Here is a 15,180-nt window from a genome sequence, read left to right as displayed (position 1 = left end):
GCGGTACTGATGAATCTAACTCATGTTTCATGCATGCTAAGTAAGCACTCTGCCACTAAGCCATATTCCCAGCCCATATGCTATCTTTTAAATTTCAGTTGTTTACCAACAACATGGATAGGTACAAAATGTGGCAAGCTTAATTTTTGTATCACAAACTGGAGAGCAATCTCTTAAGATATATTCTCGAAGATTTCTAGAGTCAGTCTATCTTAATTCTGCCAAGATACCTTTTTTAGGTGGCATAAAGGGACAACGGACTGGTAGGAGATGCCAGGATGAGACCAGAAAAAAATGTGCAACCATCTCAGACTTCTGGTTATCAGACTGGACCCCAAGCAGAAGTACTGCAGGGCAGGTGCATTTTGCCCTCTAAGGAGCATGTAGGGAGGCAAATGAGGAAAATGCCATTCTAAGTTGCTGGAAGAAGCCAGCCCCAAGCAGAAAAGAAAGGTGCAGCACAGCACTTGGTGGCTGGGAAGTGCCTGAGAAATGGCAGCTGTTGGATTTATTTTTTGTTTTTGCTAGTCCTGGAGCTTGAACTCAGGGCCTGGGCACTGTATCTCAGCTTCTTTTTGCTCAAGGCTGGCACTCTACCACTTGAGCCATAGCACCACTCAGCTGCTGGATTTCTGACCTTCAAGACTGGTGGCTCTGCCCTGTTGGTTTACAGCAGACAGAGCGCTGAGCTGGCCGTACTTTTCAGCCTCTCCCAGCTCAACCCAGCAGTCAGGGCAGACTCAGGGCCTGGTGTCATCACATGGCAGAGATGGTATGAATAGCCATGTTCCAGGAGACAATTTTAAGGGCCCTTTGTGCATAAATGTAACAGGGATCCAGTACAAACATTCTTCTCTGAATTGCGAAGGGCTGGGTGCAAAGATGGGGTAGGCAGGTGGAGTAATGCTAGGACAGATGACATGTGGTCACAAAGGCTTTTGTCTTATTTATTTATTTATGTGGTTAGTGTCAGGGCTTCTTGCTCTCCTTGGCTTTTTCGCTCAGGGTTAGGGCTCTACCACTTGAGTCACACTTCCACTTCTGAATTCTGCTTGTTCACTGGAGATGAGTCTTTCAGATCTCAGTCTTCCGAGTAGCTAGGATTACAGGCAGGAGCCACAAGCACCTGGCCTTGTCTTTGATTTTGTAAAACAAATTCCGCGAGGGAGGGAGGGACTGTGTGATTCAATTCACATGGGTGGCTAGAACTTGGGACTTGGCAGAGGTACGGAGGGGGACAGAGGTTCCCCTATTCTAGTGAAAGCCAAAGGCCTTAGAGCAGGATGCTACAGCAAACATTTTTTATTAACCACATCGCCAGCTGAAGTCCCTTGGGAAAGAAGAGCAGCACCAACCATCCTGCACTTTTGACTTGTAATAGCAGTGTGGACCTTGAAACTACAAACACTTTTCCTCAGGATTAAGAACAATTACGGCCACTGCCAAATGGGAGCAGCAGGGACGCTGTTCCCCGTGGGATGTGATGGGTTTAGGGTTTAGGGCATGGAGGGGAGGACATGCAGCTCTGGAGGCCCCTCTCAGCCAGCCTCAGCATCCTGCATGTGCAGGCTGTGGGGCTGGGAACAGCTGATTCCGAGTTCCAGATAGTGGTACACAGTGGCCACTGATAGGTCAGGTATGTATATCACGTGACAACGGCGCCTCCAGATGCTCTCAGTAAATTCTTCAGCACTTAGAGCCCTTGTACGATTGGAAAAATCTAACTTAAAAAAAAAAAGGTAGGTGGAAGATGGCAAGGACATAATTGCTCCTACAGACACTGACTGGTCACTTTGTTCCCCAAGTTTATCTTAGTGCTCACGCAAATTCAACACAAGAGGCAGACACTAGACTTGCGTCAGTGGCAAAAACTTCTGGTAGTAGCTCTTGGTGACATCAATCATCAGCTCCTGAGTGCATTCTGGGAGTTCCCCTGAGAAGAGTCCTGAAAGAGAAAGAGGCCTGGATCAGCCAAGAGAGCAGGCAAGGAGGGCTGCAGCTCTAACCTGGAGTCTGTCTACACTCTGAGTTCTTTTCTTTTCCTATAACATCTAACTGCCAGACTAAGACTGACAGAATAGTGTACTGGGCTAAGAACAGTGGCCACTGCCTTAATCTCAAGATACTTAGGAAGCAGAGATCAAGTTCCAGGTCAGCCTGAACAAGAAGTGAGATGCTCTCTCAACAAATTAGCTAGTCATAGTGACACATGCCTAGAATCGCAGCTGCACAGGAGGCAGGATCATATAAGAAGGCTCACTCTTTGATGGTCGTGGGGCTTGAACCATGATCCTCAGATCTCAGCCTCCTGGGTAGCTAGGATTACAGGTATGAGCCACCGGTGCCCAGCAGAAGGTTCTTTCTTTAAGGATCTGGCTTAAGGATGTATGGTGGAGGAAGAGGGGTGGGGGAATATGTGGTGATCCAGAGTTTAAACTGAGATTGAACTGAGTGTGGATGTATAGATGGAAGAGATGCTGCTCCGAATTGACTCACCCAAAGATGAATAAACTTTTAAAAAGCAGTTCCATCAGGGAAGAATAAAGCAGGGAGTCTGAAGTGTCAAGATTTCTATGTAGCAGACATGACATGGGTCTACATCATCCATAATGACAAGCTATGATTTGTCACAGCATTTTCTGCCTGGCTCCTGACCCCCATCCTTTCTCTTGGGTTCCCTCTCCTTTGTTCCTCAACTCAGTAGCATCCTGTGGAGATCTGAACTGTGCACAGTATACCGTACCCTATGTCTCTGTACCAGAAGACAGAGACTGTCAAAGTGCATCCAGGTAGCTGGCACTATCTGTGAAATGGCACAGAAGAAACCTTACGGGTCACTAAGGGGCTTGGACACCATGGACCTCAAAATCCATTTCCTTATCTGCACAGAAAGCTCTATGTCTGCACACAGCTCCACCAGAGCTTCATTCCACCAGTGTTCATTATTTGGATTCGACATACCCAGCAGTGCTGCCCTGTCTTCTGCCATCAGTGACCAGAAGAAGTGGATAATAAGGAACTTGAAATGGCTAAGAAAGACTAAGCCAGGAGCCACTGGCTCACGCCTGTTATCCTAGCAACTCAGGAGGAAGAGTCTGAGGATCACAGTTTGAAGCCAGCATGGGGAAGAAAAATCTGTGAGACTCTCATCTCCAATTAACAACAACAACAAGAAAAGACAGAAGTGGAGGCGTGGCTCGAGTAGTAGAGTTCCAGCTTTGAGTGAAAAAGCTAAGGGACAGCATCCAGATCCTGAGTTCAAGCCCTAATGCCAACTCCCTCCCTCCCTCCCTCCCTCCCTCCCTCCCTCTCTCTCTCTCTCCATTTCTCGGGCTGGGAAGGTGGCTCAGTGGTAGAGTGCTTGCCTTGCATGCATGAGGCCCTGGGTTTGGTTCCTCAGCACCACATAAGCAAAAAGAAAAAAGCCGGAAATGGCGCTGTGGCTCAAGTGGTAGAGCGCTAGCTTTGAGCTGAAGAGCTAAGGGATAGCGCCCAGACCCAGAGTTCAGGACCAAAAAAAAAAAAGACATTTCTCTGGCCACATTTTTTTCACTTCTGACTGGATCCATGTCTGGCAATTCCTTAAAACAACTGCTGGGGCTGTTCTGGTCCATTACTTGCTAAGAGCCACTAAAGTTTTTCACAGTGAAATCTCAATATGGAGAGAATAGAAAAACAAAAGCATTTCTTCCTCCTCTGCAAAAGCATATGCAAGAGACAGCAGAATGGCCAACTGGCTCCCCAAAGAATCTGTACATCTTGGAAATTGCTATTTAATGAGCTGAGTGCTGAAACATTTAAGTTAAAAAACAAACAGATGAACAAACAATGAGCCAGCCTCATTACAGGCTTATGCCTGCAATTCTAGCTACTCAGAAGAGGCTGAGATCTGAGGTTTGAAGCCAGCCTGGTCAGAAAAGGTCATGAGACTCTTATCTCCAATGAACCACCAAAAGGCCAAAGTGCAGCCGTGGCTCAAGTGATAGAGCAGTACTAAAGCCTTGCGGTAAAGAGGGTCAGGGAGAGTACGCAGATCTTGAGACCAAACCTCAGCATCTGCACAAAAACAAAAAAGAAAGACAAACAATGCTCCCTGTGGTAGGTGCCACATAGTCCCTCTTCCTATCATGTTCCATCTGGGAATTCACAATGTGTCACAATATGTCAACTGTGTAAAATAACCAGGAGGAAAAAGACCAGCCTGGGTGGGGCTGGGCAACGGGAGTGTCCTCCGTAATGCTTTCCCATGTTTTCTATGTCTTCTGGGAGGAGCACCCATGACTTTGTAATTTGGAATTCAGTTCACAAGGGGTTCCACTAGGGGGAACCCCCTGTCAGCACAGGATGAGGTCATGTACTTGATCAATCCTCCTAGTGCTCAGGGCATCTTAGCGTTAGACCATGTGTTATTCTGATATTTCAGTTTGGGGATTCCTGGCTGTCCTGGAGATATAGATTCAAATGTGCAACCAAGATACAAAAGCACAGCATGAATTCTCTAAAGACAACTTGTCTTTTTTCGACCAGAGGCCAGGCCAGTGAGAGATGCTTCTTCTTGCTTGCTGGCATATAGGTTCTGCATCAAACTTTTCTTGAGGGAAAGCCCTTTTGGGGTGTTTTGAGGGTCTCTGCCGTGGGCAGCTAGCAAGGCTTCATCTCTAGCTATGTCAGCTCTGCACTTGGTTTTACTTTCCTCTTAATAAGTTCTTTATTTTCTTGAGAAGCCAGTTATACATTTAAAAAAGAAACTTGTCCTAGTTCAAATAGCATTCCAAAGCACTTTGTAACTGGTGAGCTCTTAAGTTCACTAACTCTTAAGTTCATGATCAGAGATGGGAGTTGCATGCATTATTATTATTTTTTTTTTGGCCTGGCCTGGGGCCTGAACTCAGGGTCTGGGCTCTGTCCCTGAGCTCTAGGCTAGAGCTCTACCACTTTAGCCACAGTGTCGCTTCCAGCTTTTTCTGGGTATGTGGTATGGAGGAATTGAACCCAGGGCTTCATTTATGCTAGGCAAGCACTCTACCACTAAGCCACATTCCTAGCCAGCATGCATTACTTTTGTGATAGAAAATAATATTGAGTTTTAAGGAGGCTGAAATAAAAGCAACCAAGCCAAGGTTACCTGGGCATCCTGAGAAGACGGTGAAGGGTGGGACCACGGTTTCTGGAGGCAATACTGTGTTGTCGAGAATTTTGCAGCAATCTTTCAACACACACCGGCGTCCCTGAAATCCAAGTATTGTTAAAGGAAACACATCAGGATTGAGAGTAAAGGTTTTCTCCTGTGCAAGCTATTCTCTGTTTTCTCCATTTTGGATATTATATCATAGCCAGGGACAGTGACAAGAGGCTTGGTCTCAATTACTTGCTTTGGGTGGAACCTGATGAGGCTGAGAGAGGAGTGTGGGGGTGTGTGTACCCCCATGCACACCAGTGCATTTTGGGGGGAAGGTTTGTATGCTAGGGACACTACAGGTTATCTTAGGCACTGGAGATGATGTAAGCTTTGGTCTTGCAAGTACTCAGTTTAATCATCTGTTTTGCTCCTCTTCCTTCTCACCACAGAACCTTCACTTTCCTTGGGAGCTACCTCAGTCTAATCTCCAGCCCATTTGCGCTCCACGGTCCTTCCCCTCCGCCCCCCAAAAGCTGAGCCTGATCATGATGACTGCTTTAGAAACTGGTGTCTGAATCAACTAAGTCTAGTGAACCGCAGCCATAGGTCCCACAGGGACTGCTGGGAAAAGCAGCATCTCCCCTGGGGCTTCCAGAGGACAGAAAGTGTCTGAAGCAGCCATCTTCCTTCCTCCCATGACCGTCAAACCCAAGTGGAAAGAACAGGGATGAAGATTTGTTCTTATGACCCCTGGAGCCTGATGAGCATGAAATCAGGTTCTACTCCTGGCTCTACATTCCATCGTGCTGTGCATTATCTACTCTGTCAACACCCTCTTCTGGCTAGCCCCTTCCTCTTTCCCTTCCTGTCATCATCTCTATTCTTCTCCCTTCTGCTCTGGGATCAACTTTTCATCTTCTCCTAAACATTCTGTCTGCACACATACTAAGGGGTTCCTCTGAGATGTCTGCACAATGACCATACTGAGAAGCAAGTGACTGAAGGAAAAAGCTTAACACAGGAAAGGAAACCTAGCCATTATAGTGGCAATGGAACGGTTTTCTCTGAGCTGGGATTCGCCAGTGCTGTCCACCTTTGCTGCGCCCTGCTGGCTCTACATCCACTGCATGGCTTCTGCAGGATTTTGATACTTTAGAGTGTGAGTCTTATATGCAGCAAGAGAGCTGGATCTGCATTCATGGGGTGACCATTGAAGAAACATGAGCTTGATTTTGGCTTCATAGAGCTGAAATGTAGGAAGCATTTTCCCTAAACACTACAGATCAGCTCTCCTAGGGTTCTGAGAAACCCCAGTAGAAATAAAGCTCTTTGCCTAGGACCAGCAAGAAATCCAAGAAAGAATGGAGGCCTACATGCTTATGCACCAGGCCCTACGGGTGTTGCTATGGGTGTATCCGGGCCCTCTACTATCCTGACAGGATGGCCACTGGTGTCTCTGACATTCACCTGCCAATCCCTTCCCCAGAATGCTCAAGCTCCTCTCATTTAATGTGCCAACGTTGACTTGCCCCCAGACCCACACTCTCTGAAAGAAAACAACAAGTGGCCCATGGAGCTACTCAAAAGTGTGTAGGTTAAATCCTGGCTCTACTCCTTACTAGCTTTCTTTTCTTTTTTTTTTTTTTTGTTGGTCCTGGGTCTTGAACTCAGGGCCTCAGCACTGTCCCTGAGTCTCTTTTTGCTCAAGGTTAGCACTCTACCACTTGAGCCACAGCACCATTTCTAGCATTTTCTGAATAGTTTATTGGAGATAAGAATCTCATGGACTTTCTTGCCCAGGCTGGCTTTGAGCCCTGATCCTCAGATCTCAGCCTCCTGAGTAGTTAGGATCACAGGTGTGAGCCACTAGCACCTGGCTCCTCACTAGTTTTTTTTTTTTTTTTCAAGTCCTTCTACATATATGGTTTCAGTCTTCTCATCTGCAAACAGGGACAATGTGAGAGAACCTAATGCCTGGCATGGTTGTAAGGATTAAATCAAGTCATTAAAGGAAAAAGCTTAACCAGCAATTTTATGCATTAAAAAAATTTTCTTTTGAGCCAGTCCTAGGACTTGAACTCAGGGCCTGGACCTGTCTCAACTTTTTTTTTTTTTATTCAAGGTTAGCACTCTACCACTTGAGCCATAGCTCCACTTCCAGCTTTTTGGTGGTTAACTTGAGATAAGAATCTCACAGGTGGGCACTGGTGGCTCACTCCTTCAATCCTAGCTATCCAGGAGGCTGAGATCTCAGGATCATGGTTCAAAGCCAACCTGTGCAGGAAAATCTGTGAGACTCTTATCGCTAATGAACCACCAGAAAACCGGAAGTGTCTCCAAGTGGTAGAGTGCTAGTCTTGAGCAAAACAGCTCAGGGACAGTGCCCAGGCCTCGAGTTCAAACCCCAAGACCAATAAAATAAGTAAAAAAAAATCTCAGAGTTTCCTCCCCAAGCTGGTTTCTAACTGTGACCCTCAGATCTCAGCCTCCTAAGTAGTTAGGATTACAGACATAAGCCACGAGCACCTGGAAGGCATAATAATTAACACCAAGAAAACACTGCATATCTAGTAAGAAGACACATCCTCGGAAGGCATTACTCCTGCCCTGTCCTCCCAAGGCCTGGAGGGGAGGGGAATGAGGCTGCTTAGATAGCCAAGTCACCATACTCACAATCACACAGTTCTTGCCCACGTGAACATAAGAACCAATCTGAGCGGCGTTGACCACACAGTCTTCCTCAATAAAGACATGGTCCCCGATATGTAAAGGAAAGAATGCAACACTAGAGAAGGAAAAGAAGATGAACAATGAAAGATCAAGGTGATGAGCTTTAGGTCAAGGATTCTAAAGCCACAGATTATAATCTCAACAAAAAGCTCATGGGCTACAATTTCCAGTACCCACTATCCTTCAACTTTATTCATTCACTATATTTACAGTGTACCTACTAAGTGCCACAGTCCATGTAAGGGATACACTGTCCCAGAGAAGTACAATCAAGAGAAAAACCATGCTGGATGCCTATGGTTCACACCTGTCAATCTAGCTACTCAGGAGGCTGAGATCCAAAGACTGTGGTTCAAAGCCAGCCTGGACAGGAAACTCTGTGAGACTCTCCAATTAACTACCAAAAATGCTGAGAAGTGGAGGTATAGCTCAAGTTGTAGAGCATTAGCCTTGAGCAGAAAAGTTCAGGGACAGCATCTAGGTCCTTAGTTCAAACCCTGGGAAAAGAGAGGGAGAAAGGGAGGGAGGGAGGGAAAAGGAAAAGAAGGAGAGCAAGAGGAAGAGGAGGTGGAGGAGGAGGGGGAGGGGAGGAGGGGGGAGACCACATTCTCTCACACTCCTCCAATGCCAGTGACCATACTTATTACATCACATTTTAGGTATCTGGACTAGAACTCACATAAAGTAGGCATTTGCTCACTTGTACTTTCTTGTTTTCATCAAAACATTTGTCTTCCATGACTCAAGATTTATTTACATCTTTGTTATTAATCTAGTCCTATTTTTAGTCTCTCCTCCTTGTGCAACAATGGATTCTTTGATGGAATCATACTCAATAGTAATACTGATATTCTTGTGTTTAATCATTTTGAATCAGGGCCTTGCTATGTAGCCCACACTCACCTGGAACTTGTGATCCTGCTACCTTGTCCTCCTGAATGCTAGGATTCCAGGCATGTGCCACCATACCTGGAGATAGTATTATACTTTTTTTTTTTTGGTTGGTCGTGGGGCCTGAACTCTGGGCCTGGGTGCTGTCCCTGAGCTCTTCAGCTCAATGCAAGCACTCTACCACTTGAGCCACAGTGCTCACTTCTGGCTTTTTCTGTTTATGTGGTACTGAGGAATCGAACCCAGGGCTTCATGCATGCTAGACAAACACTCTACCACTAAGTCACATTCCCAACCCTAGTATTGTAATTTTAAATGAAAAATTATCCTTTTTTTTTTTTTTAATGCTGGTCTTGGGGCTAGAACTCAAGGCCAGGGCACTGTTCCTGAGCTTTTATGCTCCAAGCTAGAGCTCTACCACTTGAGCCACAGTTCCACTTCCAGTTATTTGGCAGTTAATTGGAGATAAAAGTTTCACAGACCTTACTGCCTTGGCTGACTTCAAACCAAGATCCTTAGATCTCAACCCACTGAAGAGCTAGGATTATAGGGGTGAGTCACTGGTGCCTGGCTCTTTACTCAATACAAATATGACTACATGTGGTAAATCAAACCTCATTGCTCTTGCCAGCTTGGGCAGACTCAGTCTACCAAGCATCAGCCAGATTAAGATAACCACCATCAGAGCTGCGTTCATTATGGTGAACTCTTACTCAACCCTCAGATAACAGGATGGACCTACTCAGAACACAATTTAACCTTTCTACAAAGTTGTGGGTAGCAACATCTGTCCCAGGACAGGAAGGCTATTGAATTACATACCCTTTGCTGAACTTCTTGAATGGAGGTCTTATGACACTACGACTTTTCACCACGCAGTGGCGTCCAACTCTTACATTTGCCAGATCTCCTCGGATAATACAGTCATTCATGATGATGGTCTACAAAACAAAGCAGATATTCAAAGTCACCATGCTGAAAGCATGACAAAGTGATATACCACAGGACACTGATGACAGTTATGTTAGGATCCACTGTACCAAATGTTCTGTCAAAAGGGCTAACTTGTGAGGAGGGAGCACTGCCCTCCACATTGCCTGCAGACTGCCACTGGAGATGGTCCCACATACTGTGTGTGTATGTGTGTGTATTGGTATATTTAGTAGTGGGGACTGAAGCCAGGGCCTAGGGCATGCCAGTCAAGAGCTCTACCACTTGAACCATGCCCTCTGCCCTTTCCGCTCATGAATAGGACTCACTGAATTTGAATAAGCAATTGTTTATTGAGAATTCCTACAGCAGACTTAGTTTATATGTCTTTGCTGATTCATTCAGGTCCACCTTCACCCCCAGGCCTGGAGTACTCTCCCAGTGACTATCCCAGCAGCTCCTACTTTTCCATTTCTCCCCAAATTCCTGATTCTCTCAATCTGTATGTTCCCACCAATGGACCCATTAAAGTTGTGCTTCATCCCCTAGCTTTGGGACAGAGATCACCTACTCTACTGAAGCTTTCTCCAGAGACTGCCTGAAGGGGCTCAGTAACTTTCTTTTTTTTTGGTCGTTCGTGGGGCTTGAACTCCAGACCTGGGCGCTGTCCCTGAGCTCTTCAGCTCAAGGCTACCACTTTACCACTTGAGCCACAGCGCCATTTCCAGTTTCCTGGTGGATCACTGGAGATAAGAGTCTCATGGACTTTGCTGCCCAGGCTGGCTTTGAACCTGATCCTCAGATCTCAGCCTTCTGAGTAGCTAGGATTACAGATGTGAACCACCAGTGCCCCGCTTCAGTAACCCATCTTGAAATTTAGGGAGGTTAGTGTCCTGCACTTGGCATTCACAAAATGTCTACTAAATAAGGAAATGAGGTTAAAAAAAATTCTGAGCCTAGCACTGATGGCTCATGCCTGTAATCTGAAGATCATCGTTCAAAGCCAGCCTGAATAGGAAAGTCCATGAGACTCTTATCCAGTTAATCACCAAAAAAAGCTGGAAATGGAGTTGTGGCTCAAGTGTTAGCAGTGAGAACAAAAGCTCAGAGAATGTGCCTGGACCCTAGTTTATCCCTCAGGACCAACATTAAAAAACAAAAACAAAAACTGAGTTCCAGTGGTTTATGCTTGTAATTCTAGCTACTTAGGAGGTTGAGATGGAAGAATCTCAGTTCAAAGCCAGCCCAGGAAGCAAAGTCTATGAGACTTTTATTGTCAATTAGACAACAAAAAGCCAGAAGTTGCTCATGATTGTAATCCCAGCTACTCAGGAAGCTGAGATCTGAGGATTGAAGTTCCAAGCCAGCCAGGGCAGGAAAGTCCATGAGACTCTTTATCTCCAATTAAGCACCAAAAAGCTGAAAATGGAGCTGTGACTCAAATAGTAGATCTAGATTTGAGTACAAAAGCTCAGAGATAGCACCCAGGCCCTGAGTTCAAGCTTACGGCTGGCACGTGCACATGCGTGTACACGTACACACACACACACACACACACACACACACACACACACACACACACACGGGAAGGAAGAGATGGAATAGATTGAGGCTACCAAGGGCTAAGAAGAAGAGAGCAAAACTGAGAGTTATTCCTTAATGGGTGCTGAGTTTCTATGTAGGGTAATAAATTTTGGAAAGAAGTTGTGATGAATACTACTACTATTTATCTTTTTGTCAGTTGTGGGGCTTGAACTTAGGGCCTGGGTGCTGTCCCTAAGCTTTTTTGCTCAAGTCTAGCACTCTACAACTTTGAGTCACAACTCCACTTTCAGTTTTCTTGTGGTTAATTGGAGATAAAGAGTCTCTCCAGCTTTCCTCTCCAGGCTGGCTTTGAACTATGATTCTCAGATCTCAGCCTCCTGAGTAGCTTGGATTACACGCATGAGCTACCAGTGCCCAATGTGAGACCATTAATAATGACATTTAATTGTATACTCTGAAATAGTTAAAATAGTCACTTTTGCCAAAGCAACTACATTTACACATATTTCATCACCAGAAAAAGTCTTCCTTACAGTCATGGAAAGTGCCTAAGAATTAGCTAAGAGATTTTCAAAAACCTTCTCTTACTTATGAGAAAGATAGAAATAATTGAATTTTATAATTAAATACAGAAATGGCGGGGTGGGGGGTAGAAAAGTGGCTCAGTGGTAGAGCGCTTGCCTTGTATGCATGAGGCTTGGGTTCCATTCTTCAGCACCACGTAAGCAGAAAAAGCTGGAAGTGGTGCTGTGACTCAAATGGTAGAGCTCTAGCCTTGAGCTAAAGAGCTGAGGGACAGCGCCCAGGCCAAGAGTTCAGGCCCAACAACCGACAAAATAAAAATAAATAAATAAATACATACAGAAATGGTGGGTCTGAGCAACTACTGAACATTTCTTCTTCTTTTCAGTGGAACTAGGACTCAACCTCAGGGCCTCAAGCATACTAGGCTGGTACTCTACTACCACAAACACTATTTCTTTCCTGTTAAATTCTAGTAGAGCCTGGCATTGGTGGCTCACGCCTATAGTCCTAGCTACTTAGGAGGCTGAGATCTGAGGATTACAGTCAAAGCCAGCCCAGGTAGGAAAGTCTGTGCGACTCATATTTCCAATTAACTATCAAAAAGCTGGAAATGGTGCTGATGGCTCAAAGTGGTAAAGCACTAGGCCTTGAGCACAGAAGCCCAGGAACAGTGCCCAGACCCTGAGTTCAAGCCCTAGAACTACCACCTCTACCCTCCCCCCAAAAAAAGAAAAGAAAGAAAAAAGAAAATTCCTAAATTCTCCTGGAACAGTGGAATTAGTGGAGACTCTTTATATTGCAACAGTAGGAGGGGAAAGAGGCCCAAAAGTGATTGGAAATAAATATGACAGAAGTACTATACACATAGCTAAATGTCATAACCACACATATTAAAAAATTTGGAAAAGGGAAAAAAGAGAATTGAAAATACACAACAATAAACAGGAGACAGGATGACATTTTGTCTATCCACTGAATGTGATAATTGGTGAAAAGCAAGCAGAGCTTTGAGTCCTGAAGCTGGCTTTGTCCCTTACCTTGCCATTAAGAACAATATTCTGGCTTCCACACAACACTGACTGGCGACTCACTTTATTTCCAGAGGCCTGAAAGGAAACAGAAAACTGGGGTGAGCAAAGTGGGCTATAGTTTTCCACCAAGTAAGCTCATACTGGAAAGGAAATAATTCGACATGGAATATAGTCTAAAATGGAATAACGCTGGGTCTTGGTAACTCACACCTATAAATCCTAGCTACTTAGGAAGCTGAGGTCTGGAGATCACAATTCAAAGCAATTCCTGGCCAAAAAACAAAAACAAAACTCTGTGAGAAGCATCTCTAATTAAGTAACAAAAATAATGGTAGTGGACACGTAGCTCAGCTGGTAGAGGGACAGCCTTGAGAAAAAAGCCAAGCAATAAGAGGCCCTGAGTTTAAGCCTCAGTACCAACATACACATTATTCAGTGGTAGAGTGCTTCCTTAACATGCATGCATACACAGTGCACACAGAAGCACACATGCAGAGTAAATTGGAATGAATCCAGGATCTCAAAAAAGCAAGGATGGATTAGGAAATCAAAGATCAGGGCTGGGAATGTGACTTAGTGCTAGAGTGCTTGCCTAGCATGCATGAAGCCCTGGGTTTGATTCCTCATTACACCACATAAACAGAAAAAGCCAGAAGCGGTACTGTGTGTCGCTCAAGTGGTAGAGTGCTAGCCTTGAGCAAAAGAAGCTCAGGGACAGTACCCAGGTCCTGAATTCAGGCCCCAGGACTGGCAAAAAAAAAAAAAAAATTAGCAACAGGCTGGTGCAAGTGAGTGAAGCCTGTAACCTTAGTAACTCAGAAGACTGAGATGTGGACAATCTTAGTTCTATGACAGGCTAGGCAAAAAAGTTCACTACTACATTCTATCTCCAAAACAATCTGCAAAAAAAGCAGGGCTTTGCAGACATGGCTCCAGTGATAGAACATCACAGCAAGCACTAGGTGAGGCCTTGAATTCAAAATTTGATACTAGCAAACAAAAACAACAGAACAATAGAATGAAACAAAAATTCAGGGAATGGGATCCCGAATTTGTATGTGGCAGGCCTATAGCTTAGTGGCATATCCTGGTTCCATCCTGTTTTACATCCCTAGAATGAGGGTAACAACTTTAATATTATGTGTTGTGAGATTACAACAGAAAAAAATAACCTCAAATGTACACTTACTCTGCTTCCTGATTTTGTGTGTGTATATGTGCCAGTCCTGGAGCTTGAACTAAGGACCAGGGTGCCCTCCCTTAGCTTTTTCACTCAAGGCTGGTGCTGTGCCACCTGAGCCACATTGCCACTTTTTGGTAATTAATTGGAGATAAGAATCTCATGTGCTTTCCTGCCTGGGCTGGCTTCAAACCGCAATCCTCAGATCTCAGCTTCCTGAGTAGCTTACAGACATGAGCTATTGGCACCTGCTATTTGCAGAATTTTACACACATATTATGTGGGCTATAATATTATATATAGTATGTACATGTATATATACTACTACATGTGTAATATGCATAATTATATAGAACATGTATAACTATGAATATGTATGCTATATAGTATGTACATAGCATATCTGTAGATATGTATATAAATACTGCATGCAGTAGACATACCACTACATATATGATATATATAATTACATCATGTACAACTATGAATATATATGCTATATAGTAAATACATAACATATACATATACTCATAATTACATATATATAAGTAGACAATTTCATTTAGCTACATATACTATATATGTAGTAGCTTATGTACAATTATAGTATAAATACATGTATACACAAGGAACATTACACATGTTACATATAAATATGTAATGTTTTAGATATTGTTTACATATTACGTGTTTATATATTATAGTAACAACGTATCACACATATATATATGCACACATATATGCTAAATGAGCACAAAACGTTTAAAAGCTAGTTTTAAAAGGGCCTGAAGTTATCATCACTAGTGGATACTATATGGTCCAGTTCCCGGGACAGCATTTCATTCCAGCACAAACATCCGGAACCTACACAAAAAGCCAGACCTCATCCGCCAGCGACTAAACAACCACCTCGGACGCCCCACGGGGCTCTAGGCTACCCGGACCACGCGTGGGGGGGACCCCGGGAAGGGTGGGGAGGGGACAGGATGGGGTTCCCGCCAGGCCTCGAAAGGCCGCAGACTCCGCCAGGGCAGGGCAGGGCTCTCCGGTACCGTCTCGATGTATTCTGACTTGTTGTAGAGCTGCTCACTCAGCTCCATGGCCGCTGCCCCAGCCTCTCAGCACCGGGGGATGCTGTCAACACCAGGGTCGCTGAGATTCCGGCTACTTCCGGCTGTTCCTTCACTTCCGCTCCCATCGATCGCTCGGCTTTCCTCTATACGGCCCTG

The 15,180-nt window shown here is 44.8% G+C and overlaps 1 protein-coding gene across 1 annotated transcript; it reads right to left on the bottom strand.

The window, feature by feature from the left end:
* Positions 1-1,041: 1,041 nt before the first annotated feature.
* On the bottom strand, positions 1,042-15,129 carry Dctn5 (dynactin 5 (p25)). Its single transcript, XM_013011800.1, has 6 exons — positions 15,004-15,129; positions 12,778-12,846; positions 9,563-9,681; positions 7,793-7,904; positions 5,126-5,228; positions 1,042-1,945 (listed from the first exon to the last, which is right to left on the bottom strand). Exons 1-6 carry the CDS (start codon positions 15,049-15,051, stop codon positions 1,848-1,850), a joined length of 549 nt encoding a protein of 182 aa, XP_012867254.1. The 5' UTR covers positions 15,052-15,129; the 3' UTR covers positions 1,042-1,847.
* Between the last annotated feature and the right edge of the window lie 51 nt (positions 15,130-15,180).

This window comes from Dipodomys ordii, unplaced genomic scaffold, assembly GCF_000151885.1.
Source record: "Dipodomys ordii isolate 6190 unplaced genomic scaffold, Dord_2.0 Scaffold14, whole genome shotgun sequence".
In the NCBI taxonomy this organism is placed as follows: domain Eukaryota; kingdom Metazoa; phylum Chordata; class Mammalia; order Rodentia; family Heteromyidae; genus Dipodomys; species Dipodomys ordii.
Note: the sequence above shows the minus strand (reverse complement) of the source record. Positions and strands in the feature narration are given on the sequence as shown.

Excerpts from the sequence above, each read along its gene's own strand:
- Dctn5 (XM_013011800.1), bottom strand. The coding sequence starts at position 15,051 with ATGGAGCTGAGTGAGCAGCTCTACAACAAGTCAGAATACATCGAGACG. Across the intron at positions 12,847-15,003 it reads AGTCAGAATACATCGAGACG|GCCTCTGGAAATAAAGTGAG; the intron begins GTACCGGAGAGC and ends GTTTCCTTTCAG. Across the intron at positions 5,229-7,792 it reads TGGGCAAGAACTGTGTGATT|GGACGCCGGTGTGTGTTGAA; the intron begins GTGAGTATGGTG and ends CTTGGATTTCAG.